General features: G+C 36.9%; 1 protein-coding gene across 1 annotated transcript in view; it reads left to right on the top strand.

The window, feature by feature from the left end:
- CFH (complement factor H) overlaps positions 1-20,773 on the top strand; it is a 256,291-nt gene that overhangs the window by 94,571 nt on the left and 140,947 nt on the right. The window contains exon 11 of the mRNA XM_006892120.1: positions 7,400-7,582. Within this exon, the coding sequence (XP_006892182.1) occupies positions 7,400-7,582 (183 nt within the window). The remainder of the gene's footprint in view (positions 1-7,399; positions 7,583-20,773) is intronic.

Here is a 20,773-nt window from a genome sequence, read left to right as displayed (position 1 = left end):
TTCCAGTGGGATGTTTTTACCCAAACCCTAGTGCCTCCTGACAACATGCCTAAAGTTCATGAGATGACATTTCAATATCCTGCCTCAAAGGAGTACCCTGACTACATTTACTCCAAGATAGATTTGTTTATTTTTTAGAAGTCCATGATATATTACTTTTGACCAAAACCACAATTCAAATTCTTACTCAATCTTCAATTCTTCTTCAACACCATAAGTCAATTCTTGTTCATCATTGACATTCCAACTTTCACAAGCATATGAAACAATTATAAATACCATATCTTTTGGCAAGCTCATGATAGACTTTAAAGCAATATTCTTGATCTTTTCAACTTAAAAGACATTTCTGACAGCAGATATACTCAATCCGTCTTGCCTTTTGATGTCTTGACTATGTTCTCATGTAGGTGATGTGTCATTTTTATCTAGTTGCTTTGAAAGCCTTTTTATTTTACTGTTAAAAAATTTATTATTATATGTCTAAGTACCAATATTTCAATGTTAGCCTACTCTGAGATTCTTTCAGTTTGTTTGAGTGTTACTTTTTTAAATATAAATAAGATTTCACATTCATTCTCTATTTATACTATGGAAAGAAGACAGGTGTATAGGTAGAAATCTAGGCCCCTCGCTGAGCCTTATAATCATAGGGAAACCCATTTGCTTTTTATTTCTCCTGTGGTGATTTTCAAGAGTAGGTTAGGTATTGTCAAAGATATTTTAGACCTTCTATGCCATTAATCCTTCTATTTCACAATTTAGTGTTCTGGGATTACCATTCTTCTCAAAGTAAGTTAGCTACAATTTTTTGTGATCCACACAGTCAAATACCTTTGCATAGTCAATGAAACACAGATTAAACAATCCTCTGATATTCACTGCTTTCAGACAAGATCCATCTAATGCTGGCTATGTTGCCCCTAGTGCCATGGCTTCTCCTAAACCCAGCTTGCACAGCTGCTGTTCTGCTGATACACTGCTCCAGTTGGATTTATAATCTCCAGCAGGATATTGCCTGCATGTGATATTAGTGATATCATTCAATAATTTCTGTACTCTCTTGGGTCACCTTTTCTTCAAATGGGAATAAATACAGATCTCTTGCAATCAGTTGGACATGTAGTTGCTCTCAAGATGTCTTGGCATAGCCTGGTGAGCACATCCAGGGTAGCATCTGTTTGTTTAAATATGTCAGTTGGTATTCCACCAATTCCTAGAGCTTTTTTTTGGTCAATTCCTTCAGAGTAGCTTGAACTTTCACTTTCATCACCATTGCCTCTTGATCATATGTTGTTGTTTTTATTGGCTTGCTTACAAAATATATATACATTGTGTTTCACACCGTCCTTCATTCACATTTTGTTTCATACAACCATTCTCATGTATTAAGTTTTATAAAATTAATCACCGTTGAACCTTGTCCATAATTATCTTGTCTTCTCAACAATTTCCTTCCCATTTCCTCTCTCTCTCCCCTACATTCCTCAGCTCCCCCTTGAATTCCTTTGCATGTTTTACTAGTTATGTTTTTACAATAAAGGTCTTATACAGTATTTGTCTTTATAAGACTATATTAGTTCACTTAGCATAATGCTCTCCAGGCTCTCCCAACTTACATAGTATCTTTCAAAATCATTTCTCTTCAGTGTTGAATAGTATTTCATTGTTTGAATGTACCACAATTTCTGTATGCATTCAGTTGTAGTTAGATATTTGGACTATTTCCATGTTCTTGTAATGGTGAATAATGGTGCTATGAACATTGGTGTCCAAATCTCTGTTTGTGTCTCAGTCCTAATTATCTTGGTGTATATTCCTAGTAGTGGAATAGCTGGGTCATATAGAGTTTTGGTGTTGAACTTTTAAGGAAACATTAAACTGTTTTTCAGAGTGGTTGTACCATTTTACAATTCCACCAACTGTGTATCAGATTTCCCACCTCTCCCCATCCGCTCCAGCATTTAATCAGCATTTAATACTTGCTGCCCTACTAAACTTTGCCACTGCTACTAGGATAAGATGGTATTTCATCATGGTTTTAATTTACATCTCTTTTTTTTTTTAATTTTACTGAGTACAGTGTACTTTATTGATGGTACATGACTAGATGGGCTCCCCAAGCCCCTCCCCTTTCTCAGTGAGATTGGATGGAAACTGTGTCAAGGATGTGAGATTCTCCGTGTGTGGGAGATTCAAGTTGGGGCAAGGACTCCCCAGAAGCTGAGGGTCTCTCTCTTTCTTCTAGTGCTATTGCAGGGGCTGGTGGTCCAAGGGGCTCTTATTCTTTGGAGGCCATGTGAACCATCAGGTCAAGCATCAGGTTGGTGTAACCAAATTCATTGTCGTGCCAGGGAATGAGTTTGACAAAATGGTCATTCTGGCTAATGTCAGCCCCATCATCAAAGTTGGAAGAGTGGGTGTCACTATTAAAGTCACAGGAAACAACCTGATCTTCAGTGTATCCCAAGATGTCCTTGAGAGGCCCTTCTGATACCTGCTTTACTACTTTCTTGATTTCATCATATTTGGCAACTTTCTCCAGATGGCAGGTCAGGTCCACAATCGACACAAGGTGGGTGGAGACACGGAAATCCATGTCTGAACTTTCCTATTGAGTTCAGGAATGACCTTGCCCACAGCCTTAGCAGTGCCAGTAGATTCAGGGGTGATGTTCTGGGCAGCTCCATGGCCATCACACCACAGCTTTCTAGAGGGGCCATCCACAGTCTTCTGGGTGGCAGTGATGGCATGGACTGTGGTCTTGAGTCCCTCTACAATGCCAAAGTTGTCATGGATCACCTTGGCCAGGGGAACTAAGCAGTTGGTGGTGCAGGAGGCATTGCTGACAATCTTGAGAGAGTTGTCATACTTTTCTTGGTTCATGTCCATCACAAACATGGAAGCATCGGCAGAAGAAGCAGAGGTGATTACCCTTTTGGCACCACCCTTCAAGTGAGCCCCAGCCTTCTCCAAGGTTGTGAAGACACCAGTGGACTCCACAATATACTCAGCATCACCCCATTGGATGTTGGCAGAATAACGATCCTGGAAGATAGTGATGGCCTTTCCACTGGTAGCCAGCTTCCCATTATCAGCCTTGACAGTGCCATTGAACTTGCCATTGGTGGAATAATATTGGAGCATATAGACCATGTAGTTGAGGTCAATGAAGGGATCATTGATGGTGACAACACCCACTTTGCTAGAGTTAAAAGCATCCCTAGTGACGAGGTGCCTAATGTGGCCAATCCACTTACTCTGACCTTCACCATTGTGTATCAGGGATGCAGCTGAGGCTGCGCGAGAAGAGAGGACAATCTGGATCGATGAGGAGCAGAAAGCTGATTTATATCTCTCTTACTGCCAGTGATTTAGAGCATTTCCTAATGTTTCTATTGGCCACCTGAATGTCTTCTGTTGTTGAAAGTCTTTCAAGGCTTTTACCCATTTTGTAATTGGGTTACAAGGTTTGGGGTTTTGTTGTTGTTGTGTTTTTTTTCTGGAGGTCCAGTATACTTTAAACTTTTGTTATGAGACCCTTGTCTGAGATGCTATCACTAAATATTTGTTCCCAGTCAGTAGGCTTGCTCTTCACCCTGTTGGAAAACCTTTTGATAAGCAAAAGTTTTTGAGATTTAATCTATAGAAGGTCCTATTCATCACTTTTATCCTTCTCCAGATTGAGCTTTTCTGAGTGTATTTGGCAGTGTCTTCATACCATAAGCTAGGTCTTCTCAGTTTGGTCCCACTCTATCTCTTGTGAACTTTATGGGTTTGCGCTTTACTCCCATGTCTCTCATTCATCTGAGTTAATTTTTGTGTATAGTGTGAGCTGTGGGTACTGTCTCAGCTTTCCAGATAGCAGTTCCATTTGGCCAACACCATTTGTTGAAGAGGTTGTTGTTTCCCCATTTGACAAGATTTATTCCTTTGTTGAATATCATTTGATCATAAAATGTCCATTTCTGGGTTCTTAATGCAGTTCCATTGGTCAGTACCATCCTGTTTTGGTTATTACCAGTTTATTGTAGGTTATGAGGTCAGGAAGTGTACCTCCCACTTCATTTTTGTTTTTCAGAAGTGCTTTGCTTATTCTGGGTGTCTTTCCTCTCCAAATAACCTGGGAAATTTCCCTTTTGATCTCCTTGAAAAATGAATTTGGTATGTGTATTGGGATTGCATTGAACACGTAAATTGTTCTCCATCATGTAGGATGTGGCTGAGTAGTGTGTGAGACCAGGTGCCTTTCTCAAATAGTTTCACTTGCCATGTATCTTTTCTCCTGAACTTTGATATCTTCTTTGTCTCTGGAGGAGGAACACTACATCCAGAGATCAGGGATGTCAGCTCAAGTAGCTTGTGTGCAGAGTGGTCTCAAGTCAGCCAACCCTCTCACAGAGAGCTGAGAAAGTTTACCCCTTGCTTTTAACTCTGTATCCCAAATTCTTGTGTCCTGTTTGGTTCCTGAGATGTCAATGCAGCTGCAGATGCAAGGATCCCTAAATGGAGGGACTCATATCTCTAGGAGCTTCAGTCCTGTCTCCCCACAAGCAATGGAGAGTATTCACTCTCCACACAGAGTCTCACGTACTTCTGCCACTTAACATTGATCATATGTTGTTTCATCAAATACTTCTGTGTCAGCCAATTCTTTTTGGTATAGTGACTGTGTGTACTCCTTTCATCTTCTTTTGATGCTTCCTGGGTCTTTCAACATTCTGCCTTCAGCATCCTTAAGCATCGCAACTTGAGGTTTAAATTTGTTCTTCAGTTTCTTCAGCTTAAGAAGTGCTGAGTGAGTCATCCCTTTTGATTTTCTGACTTCAGCTCTTTGCTCATTTCATTGTAATACTTTGTTCATATTGTGCTGCCCTTCAAAATTTTCTGTTCATCTCCTTAACGTCTTGATTTCCTCTCTTTGCTCTGGCTTATTGGCACTCTAGTGCAACAGCCAGAGTTTTGTCTGACATCCATCTTGGTCTTCATCTTCTCTCTTTGTAATGACTCTATGTATTCTTGGTGGATGATATTCTTGATGTCCTCCCACAGCTCATCTGATCTTTGCTCGTTAATATGCAAAGCCTTAAATCAATTCCTGAAATGGTCTTTGAATGGTAGAATAGACTAGAGGTAAAAGTATGATTCCTGTGGATTTTATTTGATTTTTTTTTAACTTCAATTTGAACTTGCATATGAATAGTTGATGGTCTAGTCCACAAGCAACACCTGGCCTAGTTTTCACAGCTGATATTGATATTCTCCAGTGGACTTTCCCCCACAGATGTAATAAATCTATTCTTGTGTAGAACATAAGGTGAAGTCCATGTGTATTGTCACTATATTTCTTATAAATGGCATTTGCAAAGAAGGTCATTGATTCTACAGAATTCTAGAATTCTATCTCCAACCTCATTTCTCAACTCTTAATTGTCATTGGGCAAAACCTGTGCTTGGACCAAAATGCAGTACTCAGAATTGAGCAGGGACACACTCCATGGTTCAGGATCAGGAAAATTGTGCCCGAGGGAGGCATCCCAGCTCCATATCTTTCCAATCTTTATGCAGAACAGACCATTCAGGAGGTTGGGTTTTATGAGGAAGACCGTGGCATTCTGATCAGAGGAAGATTCAACAAATACCTGTATTATGCAGATGACACTACGTTGCTTGCTGAAATTGAGGAAGACCTGAGACATTTGCTGCAGGAGGTCACGGACTTGTAGTGTTCAATGTGTTTTGAGGTCCAACATCAAGAAAACAAAGGTTCTTAACACTGGACCAATTGGAAGCTTCATGATAGTTGGAAAAAGATTGAGATAGTTAACAACTTTAGCTTGCTTGGTTTCACAATGAACACTCTTGGCACCAGCAATGAGGAAATCAAGAGATTAATTCCATTAGAAAGTCTGCTTTCAGGGACCTCTCTAGAGTACTGAAGAGCAACAAAGTCTGTTTGGAGACTAAGGTGCACCTAATACAGGTGATGGTCTTATCAATACTGGTTATATATTGGAGAGCTGGACAATAACTAAGGATGATAGAAAAAGAATCTATGCCTTTTGATGTTTGGTGCTGGAGAAAACTGTTGAACATACCGTGGACTGCTAGGAAGAAAAACAGGTCTGTCCTAGAGAAAGTAAAATGAAACTGCTTCCTGGAGGCAAGGATTTTAAATATCTGTCTCGTATACTTTGGGCATGTGGCCAGGAGGCAACAGCCTTGGGAAAAGACATTATGCTTGGAAGGATGGAAGACGAGTTCAGGAGAGGAAGACCCAAGATAAGCTGGATTGACTCAGTGACTGAAGAAATGGGATTAGGTCTGTCAGAGGCGATGAGATTGACATAGAATAGGATAGGGTTCAGAGCTAATGTACATAAGGTCACTATACATCTCAGGTGACTCAATGGCACAAAACAATAGCAATAGCATGCTGTTAATCCTTATCCTTTGCTTAAACACACAATTCTTCTTTTGGGAATTTGATATGGATTCTGGGCTGCAGAATTCTAGAGGGCCTAGGTCAGGAAACATTGAACTTAAAACAAGCCTAGAACTCACTTCCCTATCTTTGCTTGACACACAAAAAAAATCCCACATCTTTGGCGAGCTCTGGTGGCCTAGTGGCAAGAAGGTGTATTGCAACCCCAGAGGTGTTTGGTTCAAGTCCACTAAGTGCTCTGCTGGAAAAGGAAAAACTATCTCCTCCTGTACCAGTCAGATCTGATTTGACAGCGCGCGCGCACACACACACACACACACACACAAATAAAATAAAAAAATCCCACATCTTTATCTTTCAGTGCCTTCTTTATTTAGGTTTTATACAATATGTCTGCATTTTAGCAAAAGTACATATAAACATTTTTACATTTTGAATTTTTTATAAGGACTTAATGCTTCAATTTTAATAATTATTTTTTAAAAAATAGCTAGTGATTCACTTGGAATTCTACAGCAAGATCTGTAGCTTTTTGTGCTCCTAACCAAATAGATAATCTACTCTAAGGGTTTGAATCTGCCTGTGGCTCCAAGGGATGAGAATAAGTTATCTCCAGCTATTTGTATTTACAGCTTTAGAAGCCCTGTGAGTCAGAATTAATTCAACAGCAGTAAATTTGAGTCTTTTGGGAGCTTCAATAGACACTATAGTATGTAAATTAAAGGGAAAAAACCCCACTTCATTTGTCTATCTTATCCACTTTACAGTGTATATCCATGAAGAAACTATTGGTTCTGTGGTAGTACAGAGCAGACACATTTGTACTAGCTCTTTATTTTTTCTGAGAAATCACACAAGTCTTGTTGTCACATAGTATGTTTATTTGTATAGGCTTCAATTTAATCTGTCTATTGACCTGGTCTCTCAGATAACAAATACAATTTATAATTTTAGATTCAAAAGGAAAATGTGAACCTCCTCCACCTATTGAAAATGGAGACACTGTTTCTGCAACATTAGGTGAATATGCCCAAGAATCAAGAGTTGAGTACCAGTGCCAATCGTTCTATGAACTTCAGGGTGACAGATTTATTACTTGTAGAGACGGACAGTGGTCACAACCACCAAAATGTTTAGGTAAGCACTTGGGTTTTTCTTGGATCATCAAAAATTTAGAGAAATAAGCATTATATCTTGCCATTTTCAGTATGTTGTTATTGTGTACTATAGAGTTGGAACTGACTCATAGCTGACCCACAGGTCGGTTTTTAGAAGCAGTTAAATACAAGAGCGGAGGTCCTCCTACCAGGCAGCAGCCTTTGGGATTATAATGCAGCTTCTTTCCACTAGGCCACCAAGTTCCTTAGAACCACTTTGTTAAATACTTTGCTGTCAAATATTAATTTAAGCAGAACTATTGCCGTTGAGTAAATTCTTACTCAAATGCAACTTCATTTGTTATGGAATAGAACTGCTTCTTATGGTTTTCCAGTATAAATATATGAGTATATTAAGTTCTAGAAGTTCTTATTGGAAAATTACATATGACTATTTCTTTAATGTAAGGCTCTTTAAAAATTGTTACTGGTTTGCATATAAGCATTCATATACATTGTGTTTTATACATGTACTTCGTGTTTTCCATAATAATTCCTATTCACTATGTTTTACACAATTAATTACCATTACTCTATGCCTATTTATAACTCATCTTTTCAAGCTCCCATTGAATTGGTCCCTTTACTTCATCCCCCACTATACATTAACTATCCACTGCTATCTCAGTGATTTTTCTCTTCCTTTCCTCTTTTCCTACCCCTCTTTTCTCCTTTTCCTTTGGAACATATATACTTATTAAGTTATTGTGGTGTTAAGGTTATTCTTCAAAATGAGTTTCCTAGCCATTGCTTGACTTTGACATGTGGATAGGCAAGGATACGTATATAGGGTGTGGTAGCCTATCCACAAGGGAATTGGCTAGCCTTGCTATTAAATTGAGTAGACCCAGCAGCAGAACTTAAGACACTCTCCACCAACAAAAAAGAGAATGTAATGCTTTCTTCAGGACCAGAGATGTTTTTGCCAGCCAGAATAGGGTTTATATTAATCATATCTCAAGATGGAGAGTTTTATAACACTGACCTAAAGCTATGTGTCTCAAAATTGAAGTGCCCCAACCTTGAATAGCACCCATTTAAAAAACTGTTCTTGACTGTATTCTGTTACTAATCTGAATTATAGCCTTTTGACATCTTTAATATGTTTCTTTGTGGTTTGTGAGTTATCACAATGGATTTTGGACCCAGTAAAGCTATAATATTTGTGTTGAGCTGAGTAGAAAGAACTTGAGAGCTGTTGCTGACCTTATAATAATTGGGTTTTTTAAAATACAACTCCCTTTTTTCTTTATTTGTTTTTATTTTTTAAAATTCTGTATTGGTTTGCATACGAAATTTGTATACATCATGTGTCATTTACATACATTGTGTTTCTCACATTCTTCTATTCATGTTGTGTTCATATGATCAATCCTCTACATTGTGTTTCATAAAATTAATCACCATTGATTCATGCCCACCATTACCCTGCCTTTTCCGATCTCCATTGGATCTTATCCAATTCCTTCACCCACTCCCTCTGCCAACCAAGTTCTGTGATCTCATAATTTCCCCACTCTACTCCACCCTCAGCCACCCACTTCCCTCCCTTTTCCCCTTTGGACTTTTGTGCATATCTTTCTAGTAATCCTACTTTTATAAGAATACCCTTATGCGAGGGAGTGTTGCTTTTACTTTTGAAAGAGAGGAGCGAACTGGGGGCGAGGGGAGGACTGGGCAGGGAGATAAGTGCAGCAATGAATGAATGGAAATCCAAAATCTCTGTAAATGCTCATTAAAATTATTTAAAAAAATAAAGCTTAAAAATTTTTAAAAAAAGAAGAAAACTCAGAAATGGACAAAAGAAATACCCTTATTCAGTATTTATGCATACAAAACTTAGTTCACTGAGTATAATGATCTCCAGCCTCTCTCGTGTTATATAGTATTTTTTTTAAATCATTACTCTTGAGTGCTGTACAGAATTCCATTTTGTGAATGTATCACAATTTTTTTTATTAATTGTAATGAACGTTTACAGATATTTTAGATTTCCATTTATTCATTGTTTCATTTTTCTCCCTGCCCACCCCTCCCCCCCACTTCACTCTTCTCTTTGAAAAGTAAAAGAAAAAGTCTTTCATTGGTATACAATTTCCCCCAAGCCCCCATCCCGGAGTACACTCTACTATGCAACCTTCATTCTGGACTCTTGTCATAACCATAATAATCAATCATATATAGCTTTTAAACTGTTCTCTCCCTCATCTGTTTCAATGCTGTATACATAAATTATCCAATTATTCTCATTCTCATTCTCATCCCAACCCTGATGTCATTCAGTGCAGTGGCACTATGCAGTATTTGTCCTTTTGTGACTAAGATATTCACTCAGCCTAATGTCCTCCAGAGTCACCCATTTTTAATAATATTGCATGAGTTCCTTGTTTTTCAATGCAGCATGGTATTCCATTGTGTGTATACACCACAGCTTCTCTATGCATTCATTTGTTGATGGGCACTTCAGGTTGTTTCCAATTCTTTGCTATTGTGAACAAAGCAGCAATAAACAATATGTGTGCATATATCTGCCTGGATGGCAGTTACGGTTTCTTCAGAGTATATTCCCAGTAGAGGAATTACTGAATCAAATGGTATTTCTATTTGCAACTTTTTGAGAAAGCGCCATACTGACTTCCACAGTGGTTGCATCATTTTACACTCCCACCAACAGTGAATAAGGGTTCCAGTTTCTTCGCAACCTCACCAGCATTTGTTGTTTGCTGCTCTGTGCAATTTTGCTATTCTTACTGGGGTGAGATGATAGTTGTTTTGATTTTCATCTCTCTTAGAACTAGGGGTTTTGAACATTTCTTTATGTATTTGTTGGCCATCTGAATGCTTTCTTTGGTGAAGTGTCCATATCCTGTGCCCATTATTCAATTGGGTTACTTACCTTTATCTTGTTGTCATGTTCGAGTACCCTCCTGGAGTGTATCAGTGTGCATCACAATTTCTTAATCCATTCATTTTTTATGGACATTTGAGCTGTTTCCATTTTCTTCCTATTGTGAATAACATTACTAGAACAAATCTCCATTAGTGTCTCAATTGTATTTATGTCAGGGTATATTCCTAACAAAGGAATAGCTGGGTCATATGGAATGTCTGTATTTCGGTTTTTTTAGACATGCCGAACTACCTTCCAGAGTGATTGTACCATTTTATTATTCCACAAATAGTGTATGAAATGTCAATCTCTCCAAATCCTTTCCAACATTTATCGCTTACTGTCCTAGTAAATTTTACCACAGCTACTGGGACAAGACAGTATATTACTGTGGTTTTTATTTACATCTTTCTTATTGCCAGTGATTTTTGGCATTTCTTTGGCCACCTCAATGTCTTCCTCTGTGACGTCTTTAATTGTCTTTTGCCCATTTTGTGTTTGGCTTATCAGTCTTTTTCTTATGGAAGCTCAAACTTACAAAATTATTCTATAATTTCCATTACAAGACTCTTGTCTGAGATGATACTGTCAAATGTTTTTCTCTCCAGTTAGTAGGTTTTCTTTTCATATTATTAGTAAAGGTTTTTGATGCTCACGGGGCCTTAATCTTTGGAAGACTCTGCTATTCTTTCTTGATTGTGCATTTCTGGCAGTATTTAACGATTGGCACAGGATAGAGAAGGGTTTAGGGCTGTTGTACATAGGGTCGCTATGAGTCGCAAGCGTCTCGATGGCACATAACAACAATAACAACAACATTCAGATGATAGGGTAGGCCTTCTCAGTCTAGTTCCATTTTGTCTCTTATGATCTTTCTGATTTGGGCTTTACCCTAGGTCACAGATTCACTTAAAGTTGGTTTTTGTGTATGATGAGAATTGTGCTTTCTGCAGGTAGAAGACCAATTTTTCCAGCACCATTTATTGAAGAGATTTTTGTTTCCCCATTGAATAGACTTTTTTGGTTATCAGTTCTGGGTTCTACTAATCTGTGTGTCTGTAATTGTAATAGTACCATGTTTTTTTGGTTATTACAATTGTGTAGTAGATTTTGAGGTCAGGGAATGCCTCCCACTGCATTCTTATTTTTCAGTATTTGTTGTTGTAATTATGTGCAATCATGTCATGTCACTTGCTACTCATAGCAACCCTATGTACAACAGCTCTGAACCCTTCTCTGTCCTGTGCCAACTTTTTGTCTCTGACATATCTACTCCCATTACCCCAGTCACTGAATCGATCCATCTCATTGCAAATCTTTCTCTCTTGTGCTGTCCCTCTACAGTTCCAAACATGATGTCCCTCTCCAAGGACTGGTCACTCCTTGTAACATGTCCAAAGTATGTCAGATGAAGCTGCAGAATCCTTGCCTCCAAGGAACAGTCTCATTTCACTCTCTCTTGGATGAACCTTTTTGTTCTCTTAGAAGTTCATGTTATATTCAGTACTCTTCTCCATCACTACAGCTCATAGGCATTAATTCTCCTTCTATCATCCGTAGTCATTGTCCAGCTTTCTGATACATAACAAGTAATTGCAAAGACCATGGCCTAGATCTGGCATATTTTAGTATCCAGATGGACATCATTGCTCTTCAGTACTCTGGAGAGGTCCCTGACAACAAACTTTCCCAATGCAATATGTCTTTTGATTTTCTGGCTACTGATGCCAAAAGTGTTGATTGTGGAGTCAAGCAAACTGAAATTGTTAGTAATCTCAATCTCTTCAATGTCTATAATAATGCTGCCAGTTGCCCCAGTGGTGAGAATCTTTCTTCCCTTGATGTTGAACTTCAATCTCTATTGAAGGCTGCAGTCCTTACCTTCTGAGCAAGCACTTCAGTTCCTCCTCAGTTTAAGAAAGCAAGGTTGTGTCATCTGCATAATGCAGGTTGTTGATGTGTCTTCCTCCAATCCTGATGCCACTTTCCTTCTCACAGAGTCCAGCCACGCAGATGATCTGTACCATATATCGATTGGAAAAATATTGAGATAGGACATATCCCTGGCGTACACCTTCCCGATTTTGTACCATGCAGTGTTTCCTTGCCCTGTTCTGATGACTGCCTCCTGATCCAAGTATAGAGTTTGCATAAGTTCAATCAAGAGTTCTGGGATTCTCATTCTTCTCAGAGTGAGCCACACAGTGTGTTGTGATCAACACAGTCATATGTTTTTGCATAGTCAATGAAACATAGACATTTCTCTGATATTCTCTGCTTTTGACTATCTTTCCTTTTAAAATACATTTGCCAATTTCCCTTCCTATCTTCTTGAAAAATCAATTTTGTATTTGTACTGGGATTGCTTTAAACATATAGACTACTTTGGGTATGTTTGTCATCTTCATTATATTCAGGCTTCCTAGCCATGAACAGGGAATATTTTACCATTTATTTAGATGTTTTATTGTTTCTCACAATGTTATTTGTAGTTTTCTTTACAGAGGTCCTTTGTATCTCTAGTTAGATTTACTCCCAAGTATTTAAATTTGTGGTTGGGTATTGTAAATGATATTGCTTTCTTAGTTTCTTTTTATCTCCTTTGTTACTGTAGAGGAATTCCATTGATTTTTTTATATTGATCTCATATCCTATCTCTCTACTAAACTAGTCTACTAGATCTAACAGTAATTTTGTTAAGTTCTTATGGTTTTCTGTGAACAGTATACTAATGTCTGTATATAGTGATAGTTTTACTGTCTTTTTGCCAGTTTGGATGCCTCTTACTTTCTTCTCGTGTTCTAATGTCCTACCCAGTACTTTCAATATGATGTTGAACAGGAGTGGTGAAAGTGAGCATCTCTGCATGGCCCCTGTTCACAAATGGAATCTCGTTTAACTTTATCCACTGATAATTGTGTTAGCTCTTGGTTTTTCTTAAATAGTTTTCACTATGTTGAGGAAATTATCTTCTACTTTTATTTTGCTGGGTGTTTTAATTAGGAAGGGGTGTTGAATTTTTTTGAATGCCTTTTATGTGTCAAAATATCATTTGGTTCTTGTTCTTTGTACTTTTTATCTGATGAATTACATGGATTGTTTTTCTCATGTTGAGCTTTCCATCCTTGTACATCTGTTATGTATCCCATTTAGTCATGATAAATAATTTTTCTTATGTGATGTTGGATTCTATTCACTACAATTTTGTTAAGAATTTTTGATCTATTTTCATGAGAGATATTTATATGTGGTTTTCTTATTTTGTACTATCTTTGACTGGTGTTGGTATTAGAAGTATGCTTGCTGAAGCTTGCTGAATTAGTAGAATGACTCTAAGAAGGTTTCTTCTTTTTCTATATTGTGATATAATTTAAGTTGAATTAGTGACAGATCTCTGAATGTTTCATAAAAGTTAACTCTGAAACCATCTGGGCCTGGACTTTTGGGAGCAGTCTTCATTATGACCTGCTTGATTTCTTTGTAATGAGCCTGTTCAGGTGTTGATGTTCATCTGTTGATGGCCACCTGAGAGGAGTGTGAGTTTCAATGAATTGTTACATTTACTCTAGGTTTTCCATTTTATTGGAGTACAGCTTTTCATAATATTCTGATAGTCAATTTAATTTCATTTCACCTCTCTCATTTCTTATTTTAGTTATTTGTGCCTCTCTTTTCTTTTGTTTGGTTTTTCAATGGTTTTTCTATTTTATTGACCCTTTCAAAGAACCAGCTCATGATCGTATTGATGATTTAATTGTTTTTTTGTTTTCTATCTCACTGATTTCAGCTCTTATACATATAACTTCTTTTATTCTAGAGGCTGTGAGGTTAGATTGTTGCTATTGTTCTATTTGATGGAGGTATTGAGTGACAGAATTAATTTTGCTTTTTTCTTCCTTTTTGTGTATTTTCTTATTGCTATGAACTGCATCAGACACAGAATTGCTTTAGCTGTATCCAGAGGTTTTTGCATGTTGTATTTTCATTATAATTTGTTTCAAGGAACTATTTTATTTCACTTTTTAAATTTCTTCTATTACTCAATCATGTTCTAATAGGGTACTGTTTAGCTTCCACATGGATGGTTTTGTATGTTTCCTCACTTGTTAATTTATAGTTTTATAGCAGGGTTGTCTGAGTAAGTACTTTGTATTATTTCAATGTGGTTTTATAGGCATTCAATTCTGGAAAATGCATCATATGCACTTGAAAAGAAACTAAATTTGTTTTTGTTTGGGTGTTGTATCATACAATGAATATATCCAAGGTCAAGTTGGCTCATTGTATAGTTTAGATCTTCTGCATTTTAGTTAAATTACTTTCAAGTTGGCCTATCTCTGGTGATAGCAGTATATTAAATTCTTCTACCACTATTGTGGTAACTACCTGGCAAACTGAGAGCAAGAGATCCATATTTATTCCCATTTCAAAATATATTATTGTACAATATCATCCTCATATCATTCACAAACAATCCTGCAGAAAATTATCCAGAAACAACTGGAACAGTACATTGACAGAGAACTATGAGAAGTACAAACTGGGTTTGGAAGAGGCTGTGGCACTAGAGACATTGTCATCAATATCATATGGATCTTGGCAGAAAGCAGAATATGCGAAGGCATTTGACTGTGTGGATCACAACAAATTGTGATGAACCTTGAGAAGAATGGGAATCCCAGATTACATTAGATAAATCGGCTGTCAGGGACCTTTCCAGAGTACTTACTAAGAAGCAATAATGTCAGTCTAGACACTAAAGTGCGCCTGAGCCAGTTCATGGTTTCTGCAATTTCTTGCTATGCATCAGGGATCTGTATAATAATTAAGGATGATAGAAGAATTGATGCCTTTGAGTTATGGTTCTGAAGAAGTGTCTTGAACATACCATGGACCACCAAGAAAACAAATAGGACTGTCTTGAAGAGGATGAAACCAAATTTCTCCTTGGAGGCTAGAATTTTGAACTCATCTTACATGCTTTGGACATGTGGCCATGAGAGACCATTCCTTGAAGAAGGTCATCATACTCAGTAGGGTGGAGGGACAATGAAGGATGAGCAGGACCCAGATAAGATGGACTGATAAAATAATTAGAGCAGGAAGGGTAGGTGTGTTGGAATCTGTGATACTGGCTCAAGACAGGGCAGGCTTCAGAGGTCCACTAAGGGTGATAGGTGACTTGATGGCACATAGCAAGAACAGCAACCACTATTGTGGTGCTATTTCTTTCTTCAGATCTGTTGTTGTGTATCATAGAGTTGAAACCTACCCATACCTAATGCTCCAGCAGGTTTTCAGAGGCAGTTCATCACACAGGAGGAGATTGCCCTTCCTTCTCCCATAGCAGCTGGTGTCCTTGAACCATGTACCTTCAAGATTGCGTGCAACTTCTAGCTACTAGTCCACCAGAGCTTCATTATTTTATTTATTTTTCAGATCTATTTATTTGGTGCACACATGTTGACCAAGTATTTGTCTTCTTGGTCTATTGTGCCTCTAGTCATTATGAAGTGCCCTTCTTTGTCTTTTATGTTGGTTTTATCCTGCATTCTATTTTATTGGAGATTAGTATTGCCACTCCTGCTTCTTTTTTTCTTTTGTGGGTGTGATTTGCTTAGTCTGTTTTTTCAAAGCCTCAGTTTCTAGTCTATATGTTTCCCCCATTTCTTAAATGTGTCTCCTGTAGGCAACATATAGATGGGTTTAGTTTTTTATCCTGTCTCCTACTCTTTGTCTTTTAATTTGTGCCCTTACTCCTTTCACATTAGGGTGATTATTGACATGCTAGGTTTTATTCCTACCATTTTGCTGTATTTCTTTTTCTATTGTTTCTAGTTACTATGGTCTATCCACTTTTCTTTGGTGTCTCTGTGTGAAATACTTACATTAGAATTTCTTGTAGATTTAGTCTTATTTTCACAAGTTCCTTTAGTTCCTGTACTTCTGCAAATTGCCTAATTTCTTTTTCATATGTAATGGACAGCTTTACTGGATACAGGATCATCAGCAGGTAATTGTTTTCTTTCAACCTTCTGTATATAGTGTCCTATTGTCTCCTTGTTCTCATGGTTTCTGCTGAGTCAGAATTTAGTCCAATTTAATCTCCTTTGTAGGTAACTCTATTTTTCTTGAGCTGTTTTTAGTATTCAATCTTTCTCTTTGACTTTGGAGAGTTTGCTTATGATAAATATTTATGTTTTTCTATTGGGATCTATTCTGTTTGGGTTTCTCTGAGCTTCTTGAATGTAGATTTCGTTGTTCTTCATTATATCTGGAAAGTTTTCTTCTAGTACTTTTTCAAAATTTTTTCATTTCTATCCTTATCCTCTCATATTCTGGGATTCTGATCTTACATGTAGTTCTTTTGATGTTAATCCACTGGATTCTATTGTTTTCTTCATTTCTTTTGTTTCCTCTATTATATCTTCTTTGTCTTCCACCTGACTAACTTTGATCATTTCTGTTCTCCTTTTCTCTATCCTCCAGCATGTTGGATACTTTTGCCATTTCGGTTTTATATTCTGGATTGTGGTTTCCTGCATTACTATTATTTTCAGTACTGTGTTGTCTGTACTTTCTCTGTTGTTTGTTGATTTTTAAAAATTTCTTGTACCTTTTTATCTATGGCATTAATTCTTTCTTCCATCTTTTTTTTCAATGTCTTCAGTAATTTTTCTTGTTACTACACATCGATATATTTCTTCTTGCTCCCTGTCTCTGGGATATTTGCTTTGTTTATGGCTTCCATTCTTTCTTTCATTATTTCCACCTTTTTCCATAGCTGTTGATATAACTTTAGTTCATTGTAGGCTTTATTTATTGCTTCCATTTTTTCTTCCATTATATATAACTTCTTCTGTAGCTGTTCATGACTCTTTGTCAATATATTTCCTCTGACTCTCTGTCTCTGGGGTGTATGAAATATGCTCTATATTTTTAGGAAAGCTTATTTTAGCATTTTCAATATTGTGACTTATGGATTAAATTTGCTTTGCAGTTTTCTCAGCTTAAGAAATGGAGAGCTAGTTTTTCTCTTTCCATTCCCAAATTCCAGCTCTCTGCACATTCCATTATAATGTTTTGCTTTGTCTTCTCAACCTTCCCCTTGAAATCTTCAGTTCTTTTACTTGAGCATCTTTCCCCTTTGTTTTAGGTTCTCAACATGCTAGTGTAAATTTTAGAGTCTCTTCTGATATCCATTTTGTTTTTTTCTTTCTTCTGTCTTTGCAATGACCTTTTGTTCTCTTTATGAATGATATCATTGATTTCATGCCATAGTTAATCTGGTCTTTAGTCATTGTTGTTCAATCTTCAAGCCTATTCTTAAAAGAATTTTGAAATTCGGGTGGAATAGACTCAAAATAATATTTTGGTTCTCATGGATTTGTTTTCATTTTCTTTACCCTCAATTTGAACTTGGACATGAGTATTTGATGATTTGATCCACAATGCACTCTTGAGCTAATTTTTACTTCTGCTATTGAACTTTTCCAAAGATTTCTCCACAGACGTAGTCAATCTGATTCCTATGTTATCTGGTGAGGTCCAGGTATAAAACAGTCACTTGTGGTTTTTTAAAAAGGCAATTTCAGTATATAAATCATTGAACATACAGAAGTTGTTAATTCTATTTCTAGTCTTATTTCTGTCACTCAGTTCTAACTTTCTTATTAGAAGTTCTTCTTCTTTGGTTCCTACAAATGAATACAGCAGAAGTTCTTCTTCTTTGGTTCCAACTTTTATATGCTAGTAACTAATTATTATTAATACATCTTGAATGCATGTTTGGTCTATTTTAGACTGAAAACATGGCAAAAATGTTCAATTTCCTCCTCTTCAACTTAACTTTAAAAGCATATATTTTGTAAGAATTCTATTACAAGTCTTCTTTGTATGCATATGGATAATATTTTATCACAACATTAGACTACAGGATAGAGTTTTAAATTGACTTTTTAACTATAAATGCAACAACATTCTTCTTCTGTTATTCATTCCCACATAGTTTACCTGATGATTATTTTATTTAAAGGAGTCAGAGTTTGTCCATCTCATCTGACTAATGCCTAGAATGTCGATGTTCATGCACTCCATTTTCTTTTCCACAAATTCTGGTTTTGCAACATTCACATTTTGCACGTGCCGTGTTCCAATTATTAAAGAATGTTTTCCACTCTTTTTCTTCATTTGGATTGATTTCCAATCTGGGCTGGACCTCTATTTTTATGACTATCCTTGTTCCTCTACTGTTCATCGGGTTTTCAGAGGCCTGTTATTTGAGCAGTGAATTGCCAATCCTGCTTCTTAGTTTAGTCTATCTTAATCAGAGAACATTACTAAAACCTGTCCAGCATGTCTGACTTGGTGACATTAGACATACTGGAGGCACAGCTTTCTGCATCATAGCAACCCACAAAGTACTTCAGTACTGCAAACTTACAGACATGTTCTGTACTAAGCAAAACAATTAACTCCCCAAATACTGACAATTCTCCATAAAACTGAGAATTTAGTGTTGTACCTCTAATAGGAAATTGAGAATCCCAATGTCATGTTACTAGTGGCAAGATGTGTTCCCGGGAGGCTGTTGAAACATTCTGTTGAGACTCATGGCTGGCACACTGGGATAATATCCCACGTGTTAAGGCCATGTGAAACTCTCTGCTCAATCTTTACTGCTAGTGCTTCACACAAGGCTCAAGGTTCACAGGCCCAAAGGCCCAATAAAATGTTAGTCCAAAACCCCATATTCTTGGTCTCAACTACTTTACTCAAGAGACTCCCAGCTTCCGACACCAACTTGTAGATTGATACAGTGATTGCCACAATGGACTCTAATGTGTTAGGAATTGTGTGGTGGTACAGGATATAGCAAAGTTCAGATCAGTTGTTTATAGGGTTGCTATGGGTTATATTTATTCAACAGCACCTAACAACAACAGCCCCCAACTGACTGTTGATCAAAAAGGCCTGTCTTCCGAATCCCAACTGCTTTAATTAAGAGGCTCCCAGTTGATAAAATACTGTTTAATGGCCCATTTGCATATAGTGGAAGTTTTACCACTTCATTGCCAATTTGATACCTCTTATTTCCTTCATTGCCTTATTTACCTGGTTGTAACCTCCAATATATCATTGGATAAGAGTGGCAATAGCACACAGCTTTGTCTGATCCCTAATAGAAAGAGGAATGTTTTTAGTCTCTCTCCTTTGAGAATGTTTTGATACTGCATATACACTCTTAACATAGTTGAGGAGATTCACCTATCTTTCTAAATTTCTTTGTGTTTTAATCAAGTAGAGGTGTTGGATTTTGTTGAAGGCTTTTTCTGCGTGAATTGACAGTATCATGTTGTTATTATTCATTGCTTTGTTAATATGAATGAATTACATTAGCTGTTTTTCTTAAGTTGAATCATCCCTATATTCCTGTTGTGCAACCTACTTGATTATTATTTAATATTTTATTACTATGCTATTGAATTCTATTGGCCAAAATTTTGTTAAGGATTTTTGTGTCTATGTTCATGAGCAATATTATTCAATAGTTGTCTTTTTTTCCTCATGTCTTTGCTTGGTTTTAGTAACAGTCTTATGCTTGTTTCATAGAATGACTTTAGGAGTTCTTCTTTTCCTATTTATTGAAATAATTTAAATAGTATTAGTGATAGTTTAGCTTTCAATGTTTGGTAGAATTAATCTGTATAACCAGTAGCCAGGACATTTTGGGTTTAGTTTTTATGGGGGGGTGAGGGTGAGGAAGGGTAGGAGGTTAGATTCATTTTTATGAACTGTTTAATTTCATATCTTCTGATAGGTCTGTTCAAGTGTTTTCACTTTTATCTGTGTCAATTTCAGTAAGTATTGGGTTTCCAGGAAATTATAAATTACCTTTAGAATTTTATATCTATCAGACTTCGAATTTTCAAGATATCCTTAAATAATGAATTTAATTTCAGCTGGTTCTTTTGTGATGTCACCTCTTTAATTTCTTAATCTTATTAATTTATTTTGCTAAGTTTTCCAGTGGTTTGTCTATTTTATAACCCTAAAGAGATGAATAGAGGATTCCAAAATGTAGCATGGGGAGGGGGGGAGAAAGCAAAATATTACAATGAAGTGTGCATTGAGCTGAAATCAGAAAATCAATATGGCCTAACTCGTTCAGCATTTCTTAAGCTCAAGGAACTGAAGAACAAATTAAAACCTCGAGTTGCTACTTTAGAATACTTTAGGCAGAATATTAAATGATCCAGGAAGTATTAAAAGAAGATGGAA

This window comes from Elephantulus edwardii, unplaced genomic scaffold (assembly GCF_000299155.1).
Source record: "Elephantulus edwardii isolate Elephantulus edwardi_28Jun2011 unplaced genomic scaffold, EleEdw1.0 scaffold00110, whole genome shotgun sequence".
Classification (NCBI taxonomy): domain Eukaryota; kingdom Metazoa; phylum Chordata; class Mammalia; order Macroscelidea; family Macroscelididae; genus Elephantulus; species Elephantulus edwardii.
The sequence above is the reverse complement of the archived record's forward strand: the minus strand, read 5'-3'. Positions and strand labels throughout refer to the sequence as shown.